Source organism: Hemitrygon akajei, chromosome 8 (genome assembly GCF_048418815.1).
Source record: "Hemitrygon akajei chromosome 8, sHemAka1.3, whole genome shotgun sequence".
Lineage (NCBI taxonomy): Eukaryota > Metazoa > Chordata > Chondrichthyes > Myliobatiformes > Dasyatidae > Hemitrygon > Hemitrygon akajei.
In genome coordinates this window covers 123,776,167-123,797,551 of record NC_133131.1, presented here as the reverse complement: position 1 = coordinate 123,797,551, position 21,385 = coordinate 123,776,167, and the positions used below count along the sequence as shown (strand labels likewise).

The following is a 21,385-nucleotide window of genomic DNA, read 5'->3' as shown; positions in this document are numbered from 1 at the left end:
GATCTGGTCGTTTTTTTGTGTGTGGGGGTTGGGGGGGTGTCACTGTTCTTTTCTGTGAGTGGGAGGGTCAAGGATTGTTATCGTCACTGTTTTTTTTCCTGCGGGGAGGAGGTGGAGGATTTTGGGGTCTGCGAGTTTTGTTTCCTTTCTTTTACGTACTGTGGGAGAGGTTCATGTCTTTTTAAAATCAACTCCCATGGCCTTTCTGTATTTCCTGGCTATCTGGAAAAGACAAATTTCAGAGTTGTACATCCATACTTTGTCAATAAATTAAACCTTTGAAAAGTATGTGAATGGCTTATATCATTACACCACCAGGACCATGTTTTCTTTCAATTAGTTTTATGTTTTGGAGTTACAAAGCATAACAGTGGGAACAAGGAAGCTTTAACTGAACCATACTCATAGATAATTACACACCTGTTGAAGCGCAGTGAGACACGGTCAGGTAAAAGAACAGCCTAGCACGTGGTTCTTCAGTAAAGGACAGAGACTGTTGAGTTAAGAAAAAGGCAAAATATTCTCAAATTCATGGGTTCATAAACATTGAGTACTGGGTGATAATGATCATAAATAAACAAGCATAGAAATGTCTGGCTATATCAGAAAGATAAAAGTGTTTGATTACAAAAAAAAGTTAACTAGTTGACATATACTGAGGGAATTGAGCAGTATTTTTTAGCAACTGGAATAGCTGATGCGAAATGAGTGACAATTTTGCTGAGTGCATTTGGTGAAAGACCTCCAGGTTGCTTTGAAGTTTACCTGCATCAACCAAACCAGCCTAAGTGAGCTTTGCTGATATTAATGCAGTGATATTAAAGTAATGCAGGGACATTTAGAACCAAGACCATTGTTGATTGCAGAACGCTGTAGGTTTTGTAAGCAGAACCAAAGGAAGGGAGTCCATTTCAGCTTGTGTGGCTGAACTGAGGTGGTTTTCCAAGCAGTTAATTCAGTAATGGGCTTAATGATGCACTGAGAGATCATTTAGTTAGTGGAATCTTACAAGAACCCATTCAAAAATGTCTGCTATCTGAAGTGTAACTCTCACTTTGAAAGAGTAGTTGAAATAGCTGTATCAATGGAAAAGGCAGACAGAGACACAATAGAGTTGCAGCCAGGAATGAAAGTGAGTGTGAACAAAATTGCAGCATATAAACAGAATCTAAACAAATTGCAGCATGTAAATGTTGTGGCAGGGACTCGCATACTCCAGACTAAAGCAGAATTAAAGGCAAAACTTGCGGACAATGCAACAACATAGGATACATACAAAGAGCGTGCCAGGCAGACAAAAATAAATGGACTGCACAGGGAAGGAAAAAAAGATAAAACATCTAAGTTGCAGTTTGAAAAAGAGCACTAATCTGGATGCTGTTGATGAAAATTCTGATAATGATTAGAGTGACACAGGACTGAGATTTACAATGTGAAAACTAACAAGAGACAAGCAATATGGCTTACACTAGAAGTGAATGGGGAATTATTGAAAATGGAACTGGACACTGGCTTGGCTGTTTCAGTTATTCTACAAAATCAGTCTGAACAGCTTTTCAAAGATACTGAACTTATACTGGAAAAAAAGATAACTCCTTTGAGAATGACGTTCATTATGGTGAAATACAACAACCAACAAGTCACGTTGGGCTTGTCTGTGGTAAAAGCATTGTGGGGCCTTGATTGGCATCAATTCACGCATCACTTACTGTGGCCACACCATTGACACATGAGATTTGCACAGTGTGCTGAGAAATTTCAAGCAGTGGTGGTTGTCCCAAGGCCAAAGTACATATCACTATGACCTTTTAGGATTTGTCAATTACTATAACAGGTTCCTGCCAAACCTGGCTACTGTGCTCCAGCCCTTAAACTCACTTCTGCAGATCGGGAAGAAGTGGCAATGGACAAAGCAGTGTGAGCTGGCTTTGCAAAAGGCAAAGGAAATGGTGACATCAGACACTGTACTCACACATTATCATCCACATCATCCAGTGAAGCTTGCCTGTGACGCCTCATCTTACGGTATACAGTAGGTGCAGTCGTGTCACAAGTTATGAGTGATGGATGTGAATGCCCCATAGCCTTTGCATCATGTTCCCTTAGCACTGCAGAGAAAAATTATGTGCAGATTGACAGAGAGGCCTTGAGTCTGGTTTCGGGTGTAAAATGTTTCATCTGGTGCCTGTATGGGAGAGAGTTTACTCTCAGTACTGAACATCAACCACAAGAGTCCAATTTCAATCCACAGAAGGCTGTTCCACTAACAGCAGCAGCACAGAGGCAGAGATGGGCCTTGTTTCTTGGAGGACATAATTACGAGATCAAATTCAAGAGGACAACTGATCAAGCTGATTCTTTGTCTTGTTTACCCTTGGAGAAGCAAATACCTGAACATTTACAAAAGAACACACTCCTCTTGATGTATTCTCCCTAATGCAAATTGGAAGGCTCACTATTATGCAGATATGATCTAAAGGGAAACTAGAAAAGACCCCACACTGTGTCAGGTCCACATGGTCACCTAAAATGCCTGGAATGTGCAGCAAATATCCTAGTTCCCTCCATTTTTACCAGTGCCAGGATGAATTTGCCCTTGATGGAGGTTGCTTTTTGTGGGGATTGAGAGTTGTTGTTCTATCCAAGTTGAGAGCTAAAGCGTTGGAGGAGCTACATGCCGGCTATCTAGGCGTGGACAAAATAGAAGCGTTGGTTCAAAGCTTTGCTGGCCTGAGATAGATGAGCAGATTGAGCAGCTTGCCATGCACTTTTTGGGATGCCAATCTGTCGAGAAGATGCCAAGAGTATCTTGGAGAAGAGGGAAGCAAGGTTTCAGATCCACTTCCTGCAGTCCCAGAGTCCACTCCTATGGCCACCATGGAGGAAGCCCCAGAACCTGGGATTGTTTCACAGCTACAAGTCTCATCTACCAAGCAGAGTGACCCCCCCCCCCCCCCACCCCACCTTGTCAGGAAAGTTGTTATCCCACAAGAGTAAGAAATCCTCTACAGTGATTAAATCTTTAGGCCTTACTGGGACAATTTAAAATTTACTATGCAGTGGGTGTCTTTATAGTAGTGTATTATTTACTGTGTTTATTGTTCAGATGCATTCTTTATTGAGTTGGAGTTTATAGCTAAGCAGGGAGGATTGTTGTGTATTTAGTATTTCAGTAATATTTGAGTAATATTGTAAATATATTGTTTCATTTAGCATTGTTAGTATCGTTCATTACGAGTTAAATGTGTAAGTACATAAATGGCATGTCATAAGTGCATGTCTTACTGAAGTTAAAATGAAATAACGACACATTCCCAGCTCCATGTTTCTGTTTCAGTTACAGTTACCAAATCATGTTCTCTGTTAAAGAGATCTCATTAAGGATGAAGGTTTTGACATTGAGTGAATTTTATTCATTAGAGGCTCATGTGGCATTGAATTGCTTTGATGAACCACTTTTAGTTGGATACATTATTAAAATAATTCTGAGCTAGTAATTTTTGTATGTTACCCTGAAGAGGAAATCTATACAGTATATATAGTAAATTAGGTAAAAACTGAGGACCTCATGTGGTATATACATACCAGCTGTGTGGTGAAATAGGCACAACAATGCCTCTTTCTCCTCAGACAGTTGAGGAAGTTTGGTATGGGTCCTCAGATCCTAAGAACTTTCTACAGGGGCACAATTGAGAGCATCCTGACTGGCTGCATCACTGCCTGGTATGGGAACTGTACCTCCTATAATTGCAGGACTCTGCAGAGAGTGGTACGGACAGCCCAGCGCATCTGTAGTTGTGAACTTCCCATGATTCAGGACATTTACAGAGGCAGGTGTGTAAAAGGGACCCGTAGGATCACTGGGGACCTGAGTGACCCCAACCACAATCTATTCCAGCTGCTACCATACAGAAAACGGTACCGCAGCATAAAAGCCAGGACCAACAGGCTCCAGGACAGCTTCTTCCACCAGGCCATCAGACTGATTAATTCATGCTGATTTGAGTGTATTCTATGTTACATTGACTGTTCTATTTATTATAAATTATTATATATTACTATGATTGCATGTTGCACATTTAGACGGAGACGTAACATCAAGATTTTTACTCATGTATGTGAAGGATGTAAGAAATAAAGTCAATTCAATTCAAAAGAAATGAGGAAATCCTGTGGATTGAGTGAGGTGAGGTTACCTTTTCATTCACTGATCATTTAACAGGGCCCAAGTTTTGTCGGGAGATATTCCAGTCCTGTTTGTTTAGGAGAGTGAATGGCATGTTTGGTAGCTGTTGTAAAGATTGAACAAGCTACAAAGGTTTGGAGCTGAATTGAATTACTGTAGCCAGCAGTTCTAATGGAAAGTGCTAGCGTTTAACATCTCATGGACTTCAGTGCTTCAGCACATTTATGGAGGAACTACAACATTTTCTTGCTAAAATTTGAGGCATGCTATATATCTGTTGGTATATCTCCCACATTTCAATGGGAACTCACCTCTGATTCTACACCTGTCAACACTGCAGAAGGATTCCCACTTAAGACCTGCAGATGGAAAAGAAAAGAAATCTTAATTTTTATCTATTTTAGTTTAGAGTTCTAGTTATAGTTGAATATATTTAATGATTTTTTAAAACTATTTAAGTGGTTTAAATTTAAATTTAAAAAAGCCCTTTTACAAAGCATCACTGATTTTGACAGGAATTGAGCCTCTTTTCCCTGATCTTGTTCTTTTAGAATGTTGTGCAAGTTTTTAGCATCCCACGGGATTGGTATAAGTGTGAGGAGAGTGTGGAAGGCACTTTCTAAGACATGCTGAATTCAGCAATGTATGGGCCATATCTTTGGGGGAAGAAAGACCTGACGGACATTCTCCACATATATCGCTGTGCTTGGTCCAGACCTCAAACTGCAGTTCAAACTATCGTGGATATTTTGTGTTTGTGCTGTTAAAGCCACCCTTATTTGAAAATGTTACTGGAATGGCCGGATATATTGTATTTGTGTATACAATGAAACAAATTAATACACAATTGAGAAACTGTCAACCTACTGATTCCCACAGTTATCTTGACTATATTTCTTTAGACCTTCTGTAAAAATGCTGTTCCTTTGCCTCCACTGCATCTGTTCCTAGGACACGGCTTTCCTTTCCAGGACACAGAGATCGCTTATAAGTACGCCGTTTCCCTTCCTGCATTATTGATGTTGCCCCCAACTGCATCTCATGCATTTCTCGATCATCTGTGCTCACCCGGTCTTCCTGCCGCCTGAACAATGACAGAGTTCCCATTGTCCTTACCCACCACCCCATGAGCCTCAACACGCAACACAGCATCATCCACAGCTTCAGCCATCTTCAAAGAGATCCCCCCACTAAATATATCTCTTCCTCCCCTTCCACTCTCTGCTTTCTGCAGGGATCACTCCCTCCACGATTCCCTTGATCGTTCATCCCTCCTGGCACTTATCCCTACAAATGACCAAAGTGCTACACCTCCTCCCTCGCCTCCATTCAGGGCCCCAAACAGTCTATTCCAGGCGAAGCAACACTTCTTCTGCTGGAAACGTCTATTGTGTCCAGTGCTCTTGTTGTGAATTCCTCCACATTGGTGAGACCTGTCATAAACTGGGGACGGCTTTGTCGAGCACCTCCACTCCATTTGCCTGAAGTGGAACTTCCCTGTTGCCAAATGTTTTAATTCTGATTCTACTTCTTGTTCTGACATGTCAGTCCATGGCCTCCTCTTGTGTCAAGAATGAATATTGAGTTCTTCTTCTGGTAATTTTTTCCCTCTCCCTCCCCTCTTCTTCTGTTCCCTACTGTGACCTTTCTAGCTTTTCTGACCAGCCTATCACCTCCCTGGGTCCCCTCCTCCTACCCTTTCTCCTGCGGTCCACTCTCCTCTCCTATCAGATTCCTTCTTCTCCGTCCCTTGACCTTTCCCACAACCTGGCTTCACCTATCACCTTCCAGCTAGACTCCTTACCCACCTTCCTCCATTTTATTCTGGCATCTTCTCCTTTTCTTCTCGGTCCTGAAGAAGGGTCTCGGCCTGAAACGTTGATTGTTTATTCATTTCCATAGATGCTGCCTGACCTGCTGAGTTCCTCCAACATTTTGTGTATTGCCCTGGACTTCCTGCATCTGTAGACTTTCTCAGGTTTAAAATTAATGCATTAATCTATTTTCCTTCATGTTTCAGAATTTGTTTCCTCCTTATGAATCCAGAATAACTGCAGCAAAGCTGTTGATAGAAGTTGAAGAATATGAGGTAGGATTGTCAGATTCTATCTTTTATTCTGTGTAATATAAATAAAAGTAACCAGTGCTGGTCTTTAACTTTTCATGGATCCATAAACTAGAAAGGAACGCTAGAAGGAAAGAAAGACCAGAGAGCAAACATCTGCTTCCATGTATTTGGAAATTTTTTACCAATCACTCACAACATGTTTTCTTGTTCATATAACGTAACACTAAAATCTATAAACTCTGAAGTTGTTTTGGCTGTCTATTTATATCATTTCTTTCCTTTTCTCTTTCTTTCTGTGTTAAAGAAAATACAATCTTTGTTTTCTTTGAATGAAATTGTTAAGGACGAAGTATTATTCTTGAGAGTCCACATTAATTATTTCACCTTGCAACACATATTTCCTGAGATTATTTTTCTGACTGAAGAGCTGCTTTTTGCTCTTCTATGATGTTCTTCTGTGAGTGAGCCTAAGCTGCTTGGCTGTTAAGGATTATTGATGAGTATTACAATGCAAACCAAAGATGCTTGTGGCATACAGTGAAATATTTCATTATATTATGTAGTTTTCTTCTGCAAAGGCATATTTAGGATTTAACAGCATCTGAATGTGATAGTAATATTGGACTCATGACTCAGACGATTACTTTAACAGATTTGATTTGACTACTTTGATTAGATCTACCCTGCAGATATAAGAAGTTAAAAGAGGTTCATAATAAGTTTAAAATCCAATGGTGTCAAATTGCCAAAAGAGTGAATTTTGATCACTGGAATAGTTTGTGATATGTTATTTTTAAATCCTGATTTCCTTCCCTTCACCTTGTTTCTACACATTATCTTTCTCCTCTTTTCATTTCATTCTCATCTTTTCTTCAAGTTGATTATTTTGCTGTTACCTTTGCTTTCTTCCTTTGTGTTCTTACATATGGATCCATTTATTGACCTTTCCTCTCATTGTTTTATCAAATAGTGTACTTGTACCAATCTTTTAACTGTACTTGTGAACAATTTTGGAATCTTGTGATGTAATGTAAAGAAGTCCATTGACTTGTCTATAATTCCATATTAGAAGTAATATTTTAGGAACAAGTAAAATGTTAAAGAAACAGGTTGCCTCATTTTTTAGCCCCTATTAATCTCATTAAGTTGTACTATTTGCAACACAGGTTACTATTTGTTATTTTATGAATTATTGTAAAGGAATGATAAGCATGGTGCTTGTGTGGCATGGCGACGTTTTGCAGGCAGAAAACAAAATTACTAACTATTCTATTAATTACACTTTTTCTGGACTACAAGCGCTAAATCCACAGCCTGAAAATTCCCCTTGGGAGCTGTGCTTTTGAACAGTCTGTACAACCTGTTGTCTTTACATATCCTGAAGGATCCAGTGAATTGGACTCTAAAGAATGCAGATATGGCTGCTGCAGCTATTGCTGGAGTGGACTTGGGGCCAGATCAAAGTGGCGGGGCCCAGGTCTGAGAGCAAAAAACAAATCAATGTTTGACCAATTTAAACGATGAGCTTAATTAAGGCTGAAAATGAAGGATAAATCAGTGTTCAGTTCATTACTCAGTGAGGTTTATTGCCTCAGTGCTGAACTAACTCTGCAGCTGTGGCCTGCAACCATCAGCACTCACCTCCGCCTGAACTGGCTCCGTGGCTGTGGACTCACTTTCAGGGACTCGTGTTCTGTGTATTGTTTGATTACTTTTATTGCTTGCATGATCTGCTCTTTTCACACATTGGGTGTTTGATGGTCTTCATTGTGTTTTTTTTAAATGTGTTCGATTGTGTTGCTTTGTTTTGTGGCTTCCTGCAAGAAGATGAATCTTAAGGATGTATACGATATACGTACTTTGATAATAAATATATTTTGAACTTCCATGCAGGTTTTGAGAATTCAGATCAGTGAGGGAGCTGAAACACTCCAAGGTTGCTGTAGGGAAAAGAAACATAAAAATATATAAAACACTAAGTCTAAAACAATGAGTAAAATAATTGATAAAAGAACAAGTTCCCCATCCTTCTACTAAGTGATGCAAAGGATTAACAAAACAACATGCCTGAAGCAGAGTGCAGATTAATTAATACAGGAACAAGTCAGATACTATTTTGAACTGAGCAGGTCGGGCAGCATCCATGGAAACGAGCAGTCAACGTTTCGGGCCGAGACCCTTCGTCAGGACTGAAGAGGGAGGTGGCAGGTGCCCTATAAAGAAGGTGGGGGGAGGGTGGGAAGGGACTGGTGACTACCCAGACGGTATATAAGGTATTGCATGCCAAGGGGCTGGAGATTACCCAGAGTCTCCTACCCCTTGGCATGAACATTGAATTCTCCAACTTCTGGTAATTCCCTCCCCCTCCCTTCCCTCATCCCAGTTTCACTCTGCCTCCTCCTCCAGCTGCCTATCACCTCTCTCATGATTTTGCCTTCTACCACCCATAGTGCTTTCCCCTTACATTCCTTCTTCACCTTTCCTGCCTATCCTCTCCCTGCTTCCCCTTCCCCACCCCTTGATCTATCCTCTTACTGATTTTTCACCTGGCACCTACCAGCTTCTCCTTCCCACCCTCACCCCACCTTCTTCATAGGGCCCCTGCCCCCTCCCTCTTCAGTCCTGACGAAGGGTCTTGGCCTGAAAAGTTGACTGCTCATTTCCACGGATGCTGCCCGACCAGCTGAGTTCCTCTGAACATGTTGCTTTGACCCCAGCATCTGCAGTGTACTTTGTGATTACAGATGCTGCTTTGCTTGTCGAGGACTCTGATTTATGACAACTGGCCTGGAAACTCTTTACGTTCACATCCAGTCTGAAGACAGAGGTCCAATGTGCTTATTTCTGAAAATCTTATCGGCCAAGACTTTACTTTGCCAACCAAAATGGTTTTGCTCATCCTTGAAAAAGAGAGCAAATGATCACGTTCCCTGAATGGATTACATCTGTATATGTACGTCAAGACCTCAGGGACCTCGTGAAGCAAGACCTTATGCTTTACTTGCGTTACTAACTGACAGGCTTGCTCAATATGAGTACTGCAAATGGGCAACTACATTCCAAGTAAAAAAGATCTGTTTTTAATTTACCTCAGGGTATAAACTTTGAAAGGATGGTGGATAAAAATGAAAGATTAGAAATTTGGAGTGTGTGGGGAAGCAGTGAGTATAGGGTTCAATTAGAGGGATTTAAAAAATAAACATAGTAAATGTGGAGGTGTTGAAGGAAAATCAGCCTGTTTAGGTTGAGCAGCATACACAAAATGCTGAAGGAACTTACTAAGTCAGGCAGCCACTAGGCGAGGGAGTGGAATGGTAGCCAAGGGTTCGGGCCGAAGCGCTTCATCAGGACTGGAAAGGAAGTGGGTGTATATTGAATGGAATTTGATAGAGAATCATAAGTGAGCAGCAGGAATTTGCAATGGCTTAAGTATTTATTATTTGGAAAATGGAAAGCTGGCCACAAGAGCTTTGAATTAGTTGAACATGGACTTTACACAGCTGTAAATATAATTAGGTGGTGGAGTATTATTTTTTATTGGAGTTAGTTCATCTATGTGAAACAAGAGTTGCAAAGCGATTTTTTTTCCTCATTATGTAAATGTGTGGATTCATGTGTCAATTAAAGATTGGTTTCATTGCTGTCTTGGGAGATGCCTGGGGTCTGCATTATCTAAACCTCTTAACTGTTAAGTGAATTGTGGATATTGTTAATTAGGTTATAGATTTTTTAAAAATACATTTGCAGAAGGAATGAAACAGTATTCTGTTATATTCTGTTATAGTATTCAAGCTCTGAAATAATTTCATCTTGTCAAAGAACCAGAAGAAATAAAATGCAGAAGATTTGCAAATTCAGAAGAATAAATTATTATTCTTAAGTGCCAAATTTTCTGCTTAAAATTTAAGAGATTATATTCACTGAAGTACTGATGGTTGACTGCGTATTTCTCCTTTGTTGTAAATGTATTTATGTGAAGCATAGAAAATCCTACTCACATAATTAATTGGCGTGCTGGAGACTGATCAGTTGATTAAAAGATATCGCATTAAACCGAATGCACTACCTTTAGCAGGCTTTATTAAATTCTTTAGAAGTGCACTCTGCAAAATATAGACGGGCCATGTCCTATAACACCGTTCTCCTCCGAGTTCAGGTCAATTCTCTGTTTAACTATAATCAATCTTTAAAGTTTTCTTTTTGATCCTCGCCATTTGGGAGATGCCCTCTTCTCATTACTACTGTTGAGGAGGAGGTACAGGAACCACTCTTAACATTTTAGTATTGGGTATCATATCGTCCACAATTTCCATCAGCCCAGGTGCACCACAAGGCTGTGCGCTTAGCCCCCTGCTCCACTTGCTTTACACTTACGACTGTGTGGCAAAGCACAGCTCCATTGCCATACTTAAGTTTCCTTATGACACCACTGTCGTAGACCGAATCAAAGGAGGTGACGAATCAGCCTGTAGGAATGAGATTGAGTGGTGCCACAACAACAATGTCTTGCTCAGTGTTTGTAAGACCAAGGAGCTGATTATTGTCTTCAGGAGGAGGAAACTGGATGATCAGAGGTGGAAAGGGTTAGCAACTTTAATTTCCTCGGTGTTATAACTTCAGAGGACCTGTCCTGGGCCCAGCACATACGTCTGTAAGTGCAATTATGAAGAAAGCATGGCAGTGCCTCTACTTAGGAGTTTGCGAAGATTCAGCATGACATCTAAAACTTTGACAAACTTCTATAAGTCTGTGGTGGAGAGCAACGTTCCCTCTAATTTGTAATGACCAGTGTGGGCAAAAATCTTGTCCTATGTAATTTTTTTGCCCAGTGATGATAATGTACACACTAAATTTTGTATATAGAGGTATCCTTTTTAACAGCTAGCAAAACACTGTCAATAAGAACTTTGATCTCTGGGTTTGATCGTTTTCATTCTCGTTCATCTGCACTCTCATAAAACGTACAAAGCAGGCTTGTAGTGGGTAACGAAGGATTTTCTCGCTGGAGCTTTTGCACACCGTCCATCTGTGATTTGCTTGCTAAGTGACGCTTTAAAAAGTCAAGTTCCCAAATATCACACCACTTCTTCTCACTTACAAATTCTCCAGCAACGTTTGCATCTCAACAATACATGCAGGTGACACCAATTTCTGTATGTACATAAATATTTCTCATAACACATACCGGTCCTCATAGAGGGATCAGAAGTGAAGAGAGTGAGCAGTTTCAAGTTCCTAGGTGTCAAGATCTCTGAGGACCTAACCTGGTCCCAACATATTGATGTAGCTATAAAGAAGCCAAAACAGTGACTATACTTCATTAAGAGTTTGAACAGATTTGCTAAGTCAACAAAAACACTCAAAAACTTCTACAGGTGTACCATGGAGAGCATTCTGACAGGCTGCATCACTGTCTCTGGTATGGGGAAGGGGAGCTACTGCACAGGACTGGAAGAAGCTGCAGCGGGTCGCAAATTTAGTCGGCTCCATCTTGGGTACTAACCTACAAGGTACCCAGGACACCTTCAAGGAGCGGTGTCTCAGAAGGGCAGTGTCCGTTATTAATGACCCCCAGCACCCAAGGCATGCCCTTTTCTCACTGTTACCATCAGGTAGGAGGTACAGAAGCCTGAAGGTACACACTTGCGATTCAGGAACAGCTTTGTCCCCTCTGCCACCCGATTCCTAAATGTTCATTAAACCCATGAGCGTTACCTCACTTTTTTAATATAGATATTTCTGTTTCTGCACGATTTTCAATCTATTCAATATATATATATATATATGCTATAATTAATTTACTTATTTATTTTTCTCTTCTATGTTATGTATTGCATTGAACTGCTGCTAAGTTAACAAATTTTACGACACATGCTGGTGATAATAAACCTGATTCTGATTCCTGACCTCATGAGCTGTCAGTGTAGTAGCTTTGACTGTTTCATTAATCCATTCCATTTTAAATAAACCAGTTGTTCTTTTATGCTTCACACCTGTTGCTTCTTTAGAATTTGACATAGCGAATCAATAGTTTCTTCAATAAAAACAGTATAAGTAAGCTAGTTCTAAAATCTGCAGACAATTCATTGCAAACTCCGCATTGTAAACATCATCTGCATCAGAACCTGGAAAAGGAAATGTGATTGTATACGATCATGAAATACACTTAACATGCCAGCGTGGTAGAGGGTGACAACCTTTTGTTCACAGTTTAAATTCCTTTGTGTGCTAGTAGCAAAAGATGTGTGAATGCACACACCTTAGTGGGAACAGTGGTGGAGAGTATACAGACATCGCTTGGACTGAAAATCCTGCAAAATGTAGTGGATACGACCCTGTCTATCAGAGGTAAAGTCCTCCCCACCTTTGAGCATATCTACATGAAGCGTTGTTGCAGGAAAGCAGCATGCATCATCAGGGACTCCCATCACCCAGGTCATGCTCCCTTTTTGCTGATCTCATCAGGAAGAAAGTGCTGGAGCCTCAGAGCTCCCACTACCACGTTCCTACCCCTCAACCATCAGGCTCTTAAACTGGAGGGAATAACTTCACTTTCCCCACCATTGAACTGTTCCTATGACCTATAGACTCACTTTCAAAAACTCTTCATCTCATGTTCTTGATATTTATTGCTTATTTATTTATCCATTTATTTATTTATTATTGTTTTGTATTTGCACAGTTTGTTACCTTTTGCACAATAGTTGAATGCCCAGTGGTGTGGTCTTTCTTTGATTCTATTGTGGTTACTATTCTGTTACATATTTATTGAAAATGCCTACAAGAAAATGAATCTCAGGGTTGTATGTAGTGACATAAAGGTATTTGATAATACATTTACTTTGAATTTTGAACTTTGATCTTTTAAGAACAGCTTCTTCCCCCTCCACCATCAGATCTCCGAATGGTCCATGAGCCAATGAGCATTACCTCACTATGCCACTTTTGCACTTTTTATCGATCTGATTTTGTCTCTCTATTATTATTGTAACCTATATCAGTTTTTTTATGTATTGCACTCTGCTGCTGTAACAAAATTTCAAAACAGATTTTGATTCTGTTTTCATGATTGATGCAAGTCAGCGAGTATGGCATCTAAATGTTGCTCAAGCTCTTTGTAAGTGATGGAAAGAAGATTCCTTCATTTAATTTATTAACTACCATTACATTAGTTTCACAGTTCAATAAGAAAAAATATGCTAATAATTAAAAGGTAATCAAAGTATGACTTGTGAAAATGCTTTGAAATTAATGGGAAATGCTAGCAATTGCATGTAGAATTTCATTAATCCCCTGTGTACGTGCAGCTGGCTTCAGGTTCTTGCAAATGCGTGCCTGGACACAAAATTTCTGAATTTGCTGACTGCCTTTCTCTGTCTTTTCCCAAATTGCTTTGATATTTGAATTCTCATGGAGTTGAGTAGCCGAGCAAATAGTTGTGTCAGTTTACTAATATTTAAGCTGGGGAAACTGCTGGAAAAATTATTTTTAGTCATTTAAATAGTTCATAAATCTTTAGTTTCTTAATTTTGTCTGTATATTGCCCCATTAATGTGAAACATAAATGGTATTTACATGTACCAAACCTTGCTGCTAAACTGTCCTCATCCTTAAAGATTGGTCCCACACTTTCTAGCAAACTGGAAAGATATGGGAAATGAAATCTGGACATATCCAGAGTGTCAGCAAAACATATCTTGGCTGGAAATTATGGATCAAGTAGGTTACAAAACTGAATTGAGAAATTTGGTAAGCCTGATTTATTTGTCCAGTGTAATCTGTACTTTTGTATTCTTATGCATGTATGATAACTTCTACCTTTTGTTTAAATATATTGGACCTCAATAAAAATGTTTTAGTTAATTAATAAATGAGTATTACTGCAACTACTTTTCTCATAAATAGTACTATAGTTGCCAAGCAAATTGCCACTGATCCATTTACTCCTATCTTTTTATTCTGGCTACTTCTCCTTCCATTCCAGTTCTGAGGAAGGGTCTTGGCCCTAAATGTGGACTATTTATTCATTTCCATAGATGCTGCCTGACCTGCTGAGTTCCCCTTGCATTTTGTGTATGTTGATCCATTTAATAGTAGCCCTGATCTTTCATGAGAAACGTTGATCTCCATTTGGTCATTTGCAGTATTTGGCACATTTGGATGATATGCAGTGAAAGATTTTTAATTGTTTATGGTTGTCTCTAGGGTAATCCAGACATGATTATATTTTAATTTAATCTGCTCACCAACCTGCCATAAAAAGATTTAATATGAAGTCAGGTAAGGTTTTTCCACACCATTTTATATTTAAGATTTAACTTCGGAGTTTATTTGGCACAAGCACATTTAATTGCCTGAAGCAAAATAGTTAATAAACTTTAAAAAATATAATTTGTATCTGTTCAATATTTTTGCTTGGGCTCTTAAATTGCAAGGAGTCTACTATTGAGCGCTTTTAGAAGTAATTCACAATGGCATCTCAAATTCTTAATTCCTTAATTAATTAAAGGTCAAAAGCATTCATTTGAAATTAATATATGAAATTTGCCTGGCATTTTAATTGATTGGGTAGACCGATTAGGTCCTCATTATAATTCATGATTCACCTGCAATTCAAAACCCCATAGATTAGAAAGTTATTTGCAGTGGTACATACTTCATAATATCAAGGAATAATCTTCTCTATTGTGAGCTGTTCTCTTGTTCATTCGCCCAGATTTACTGATATAGTGGGGTTTTTTCATTAAAAATATGGTGGGCCACTTGTCTGCTGCCACTGTGATCTAGCGTTGATTCTCTGCCTGTTGATCATCCTCATTTATTTTTCTAGGGCAGTTGGCAGTGGGCTCTCTTAGGTTGAGCAGCATCAATGGAAATGAATAAATAATTGATGTTTTGGACCGAGACCCTTCATCATGACTGGAAAAGAAGGGGGAAGGTGCCAGAATATGAAGATGGGGGGTGGGGGAGAAAGGAAGGAGTATAAACTGGAAGGTAACAGGTGAAGCCATGTGGGTGGGAGGGGGAGTTAAGAACAATATCGTGCAAATGTCTTGGGCACATACATATTATTAGGGTTCCTAAGAACTTTATGAGGAAAGTACTATGATAATATACCTAAGACTTTTGTATAGTACTCTATGGTGAAAAAGGTAAAGGGTTGGAGAAGAAGGAATCTGATAGGAGAGTGGACCATAGGAGAAAGGGAACGTGAAGGGCTCTAGTGGGAGGTAATAGGCAGGTGGGGAGAAGAGGTAAGAAGGAGGCTAGAATGGGGAAATGAAAAAAAGGAAAAAGGTATGGGAAAACAATTCCCAAATGTTGGAGAAATTGATGTTCATGTCATCAGGTTGGAGACGACCTAGACGGAATATATGGTGGTGTTCTTCCAGCATGAGAATGCCTCATCATAGCAGAAGAGGAGGCCGTAGACCAATATATTGGAATGGGAGCAGGGATTAGAACTAAAATGATTGAGCATCACATTAAGTGGTTGTCAGGGTTATAGCTGTATTGTAATAACTTAGCTATAGGCACAAATATTTCTGGAGTGTAGGAGTGGAGTATAGGAGAGGGTCAGCAACTTTTAAGTTCCTTGGTGTTATTATTTCGCTTGGAAGTTCCTCTACTTCCTTAGAAGTTTGTGAAGATTCGGCATGTCATCTAAAACTTTGACAAATTTCAATAGTTGTGTAGTGGAGGGTATATTGACTGGCTGTGGTATGGAAACCCTCTTGCCCTTGAATGGAAAAAGATACAAAAAATATTGGGTATGGCCCAGTCCATCATGGGTAAGCCCTCCCCATCATTGAGCACATCTGCATGAAGCATTGTCACAGGAAAACAGCATCCATCACCAGGGACCCACACCATCCAGGACTTGCTCTCTTCTTGCTCGGCCATCGTGAAGATGATGGTTACCACTCAACCATCAGGCACTTGAACCAGAGGGGATAATTTCACTTGCCCATCACGGAACTCATACCGCAAACTGTGGACTCACTTTCAAAACTTCTTAATATCATGTTCTCGAAATTTATTGCTTATCTAGTATTATTATTTCTTTCTTTGTGTATTTGCACACTGGTTGAACACCCAGGTTGGTGCTGTCTTTCGTTGATTCTATTATGGTTATTCTATTGTGGATTTATTGACTATGCCCACAAGAAAATGAATCTCAAGGTTGTATGTGGTGACATATATGTACTTTGATAATAAACTTACTTTGAACTTTAGTATGTGCCTCTCAAAGCCTTTACAGTATTTGGTGCTTGCAGCTGTTTCTTAATATCACATGCACTAAATCAAATTGGATCTCAGCAGGGAGTTGCAATGGATTGTTGATTTAGTTTAATTTGAAACCATGGTCTTAAATTTGAACATTCTTCATCTCTGTCTCGGGGTTGAAGGTGACTTGCTTTCACTTTTGTTCTTTGGGTGAGGGAAAGTGGTGAAATGCACACCAGTTAGACTGAAATCAATAGAGAGAGAATGCTGGGTGTATGTTATGAAGGAATTGGTAACAAGAGACTTGGTGAATGATGATGGGATTTGGTAAAGTCAACATGGATTCATGAAAAGGAAGTCATGTTTAACCTAGTTTTGAGGCTCTAATCTGTGGGGAACATGGAACTGTGTTCCATTAAAGAATGTGTGTACATAACAATATCAGCGGCATTGACTAAAAGATCATTAAACAAAAATAAAGTATGTGATTGGTGGTAAGATCCTGATGTGAATAGAGGACTGGTTATTGGACAACAGGGCAGATCAAGAATAATGGGTCACTTTCAGTGTGTTGATGAGAAGCTGTGTGAGTCGTGGGAAATAGAGGGGCTTCAGGGAGACGCAGACAAGCTAGATGGAAAATCAATGACATGGCTCGTGGAATGGAAAGTAGATAAATGTATGATCCTTTTTTTTATATAAAGAGAAGAGCAAAGTAACTACTAAATGGAGATTGTGGTGTGTAGGTGCCCAAGGGGTTCATGTAGCCTTGTACACAAACCATGAGAGCTAACATACAAGCAATTGAAGTGGCAAGCAGCAAAAGTACAGTAGGAAAGGCACCCCAATGAAGTTATATATGGGTCTAATGAGATTGCACATGGAGTTTATCTATAGGGCTGGTCTCCCTAAATAAGGAGCAATGTTCTTGCAACAGATGTACTGCAACAAAGTTTAACTAGATTAATTCCCAGGAAGGAGGGATTATTTTATGACGAAGTAGCATGTGTGCATACTCTCTAAAATTTAGAAGATTGAAAAATGACTTAATTGAAAGTCTTGCCAGGCTAGAGACATGTTTTTTCCAAAACATGTTCTCAACCATTCAGGGTTGAGTGGAGTGGAACTTTCTTCACGTGGATGTTAGTGGATCTGTAGAATTCTCTACCTAGGTGTACCATGGGGGGCTCAGTTGCTGAGTAAATTTAAGATAGAGAGGAAGTTGGATGTTCAGGGCATTAAGGGATATGAATTAGTAGAGGACAGTGGCACCATGGAAAAGAACAACCAGTCTTTTATTGAATGGCTTAGCAGACACATGGGAACTAAATGGCATCCTGCCTCTGTTTCTTATGTTACTTATCCATCTGTGACAAAATGCAGTAATATTTCTGTAGTAATTTATCTTAATATTTTTATTTAATTTACAACTTTGTTTCACCTGAATACCCAGAATACTACATCGCCTGCGTACACTGATTTTGGCTACAGAGGGGCAAACCCAGTTGAGCTGAAGAGAAGACGTATGTTTGGATTCTGATTGCCCATTGCATGTTGTAGTGAATATTTTTGGGAGCCTGGGCAGTGAGTGTTGGCTAACTATTTGACAATGGGGCATCATTATTGGGACTAACACGTTCCAGGGCGTGTGAAGTATTTTATTTTGCAACATGTTGACATTGGCTAACTCAAATTGGTGTGCTCTGTATATCGCTTTAAATTTATCTCCTGCAACTAGGAGAAGTTTTAGCCTTGTTTTAAGTTTGCAAGACTGCTTTTTTAATTTTAAAATTTGTTCCATTCAAAGTGTATGTGTAACTGTGATAATTTGATTCTTGCAGTATTTACCTGTCCGTCAATGAATATAAATCAGGAAAGTAAAATAAGTTAAAACTGAATACATCTTTTCTGTTTTGATACTTCTGATTTTTATTAATAAGGTGTCTTATTTTGTGTACTTCCTTTTAGTCTCTATAGTCTGTGCAGCAATAATAACAAGAAATTGAACTCCCAATCCTCCCCAATTAGTTATCCTTCAGAATTTGCCCAATTTCTTCACCCCAGCCTACATCCCTGTGGAAACACACATCTTGAATTAGGAGCTTATTGCAGGTGTTAATTTGTCTTACTGTTTGACTTTGTTGGATCTGCGCCCTCTATTTCTAATTTAAAATATTTAGTCAGAGCAATTTACTAAGTATAATTTGTTTAACTGATATATTTCATGTTTAAAACCTGTCAGAACAACTGAATACTCAATGAAGAATCTAAATAGAGTGGTGTTGCATATGTTTATCTCACATCATGAAGCTTTGGGATTGAGGTCCAGCTGTGACGAGACTTAAGCATGGCTTCCTCATGTACAGTTTGTCTTGTTAGCTCTGAGATGTGCTCATCTGGAGGGAATAAAAATCGGTACTTTCCGCCAGAGAAATGACACAAATTAATAATTAGGAATTATTAGGAAAACTTAATAATTAAGTAGACTTATTATAATTAAATTTTTGCTGAACATGGGAATTAAACACATTAAAATTGCTGCAACAGTCATAAGATGTTGGAGGAACTCAGCAGGCCAGGCAGCATCGATGATAAAGAGTAAACAGTTAACGTTTTGGGCTGAGCCCATGAAGAAGGGTCTTGTCCCAAAATATTTGATTGTTTGCTCTTTACCATTAATGTTGCCTGGCTTGCTGAGTTCCTCCTGCATTTTCTATGTGCTTGTTTTGGATTTCCAGCATCTGCAAGTTCTCTCGTGGTTGTGATATTAAGATTGCTCTTGGGAAATTACTGACACTTTTTTGAAATGGTAATATTTTAGTGTACAGTACAGCTTTTCTTCAAAAACTGACCTGTTAATTTGTTGCTGTGTATCTCATCAAAAGTATGAAGAGTTTGTATTGTACGTCTCTGAAATCATTGTCATGTGCAAGAACTGCACTGGATAGATAATGCTAATGTCTTGTAATTGAATTGATTTTATTTTTTACATCCTTCACATGCATGAGGAGTAAAAATCTTGGTATGTTCCGTTTCTGTCTAAATGTGCAGTGTGCAATCATAGTATTTATAATAAATGGAACAGTCAATGTAACATAGAGAACACTCAAATCAGTGTGAATTAATCAGTCTGATTGGAAGAAGCTGTCCCCGGAGCCTGTTGGTCCTGGCTTTTGGTCCGGGAAATGGATGGGAGCAGCTGGAATCCTATGTAGCACTGGTTTACACAGCAACCAGCCCTTGCTATTTGCCCAACTTTAGCAGGTAATGTTTATAGTTTCCTTTTTGTTTGCAGCTCAGACTTACTGAATTTTGGGTGAAAAAGCAAAGAGCTAAATTGTATCACAGAGGCAAAATTCAAAAGGGTGAAGAATGCAGGACTGAAGGTGTTGTATTTAAATGCGCATATCATTTGGAATAAGGTGCACAAAATCGTGGCGCAGTTATAGATTGGTCAGTACAGTATGACATTGGGGATGTCACTGACTCGTGGCTGAAAGAAGGCAATAGTTGGGAGCTTAACATCAAAGGATATACTTTGTGTTCAAAGGCCAGGCAGGAAGGCATAGGTGGTAGTGTGACGGTGTTGGTAAGAGGTAGAATTACATCTTAAGAAAGAGGTAACATAACATTAGAGAATGTTGAATCTTTGTGGGTAAAAAAACCATGATGGGAATCATATATAGGCCTCCAAACAGTAGCCAGGATGTGGGGTTGAGATTGCAAAGGGAGCTGGAAAAGGGATGTAATATGAATAATGACACAATTGTAATGGGGGACTTCAATATGCAAGGGGATTGGGAAAATCAGGTTGGTGTCAGATCATGAGAGGGAATTTGTTGAATGCCTACAAGATAGCTTTTTAGAGCAGCTTGTGCTTGAGCCTACTCGGGGAAAGGCCATCTTAATTTAGGTGTTGTGTGATAACCCAGTTCTTATTAGGAAGCTTAATGTAAAGGAACCCTTAGGAGGCAGTGATCATAATATGATTGAATTCATCCTGCAATTTGAGAGGGGGAAGCACAAGTCACATGTATCAGTATAAAGGGATGGAATAAAGGGAATTACAGAGGCGTTAGTCTCCAAGTACCGCAAAACCTCATCCTTAATAACAGACTCCAACACTTTCCCAACCACTGACGATAGGCTAACTGGCTTACAATTTCCTTTCTTTTGCCTTCCTCCCTTCTTTTTGTAATTTATTTTTTTATTGAAGTTCATCATCAAACAAACATTTCCATAATAAACACAAAGTACACTGCAGATGCTGTGGTCAAATCAAGACGTACAAACAAGCTGGATGAACTCAGCAGGCCGGGCAGCATCCATTGAAAGAAGCAGTCAATGTTTCGGGTTGAGACCCTTTGTCAGGACATTTCCATAAGATGTATTTCAGACATATATAATCATATATATCACAAATCTCCACACAGTATTTATCTGGGGTATACACTTATAGAAAAGAGTGGAAAGAAAAAAACAAGCAAAAGGAAAAAACTATGTACAAGTAGGGAGTGATTTTTTTTTTACAACATATTCATTGATTTGTGAGAATAAAATCAGACCTATGAGGCATTATGTAGTTAAACCATTTTTCCCAGTATGAATCTAATTGTTCCAGCTTATGATCAACAGATGCTGTTATCTTCTCCATTTTGTAAACGTCCATTGTAATTTCCATACATTTGTTTAAAGTTGGGCTCTCCTGTGATAACCATTTCCTAGTAAGAGTCTTTTTACCAGCCACCAACAGTATATTCATTAAATATTTATTTCTTTTCAATCATTCTTGAGGTATATATCCAAAATATATGGTCTTACTCTCTAAGGGTATTTCACATTTAAAGATGTCTTGTAGGGCATTGTGTATCCCCCTGCAATAGTTTTTGACAACAGGGCAGTCC

At 39.2% G+C, this 21,385-nt stretch overlaps 1 protein-coding gene across 2 annotated transcripts in view; it reads left to right on the top strand.

Annotated features, from left to right (window-relative positions):
- LOC140732219 (uncharacterized) overlaps positions 1-21,385 on the top strand; it is a 483,152-nt gene that overhangs the window by 111,129 nt on the left and 350,638 nt on the right. For both annotated transcript variants that reach the window (XM_073054524.1, XM_073054523.1), the window contains one exon: positions 6,207-6,275. In XM_073054524.1, the coding sequence (XP_072910625.1) occupies positions 6,207-6,275 (69 nt within the window). The remainder of the gene's footprint in view (positions 1-6,206; positions 6,276-21,385) is intronic.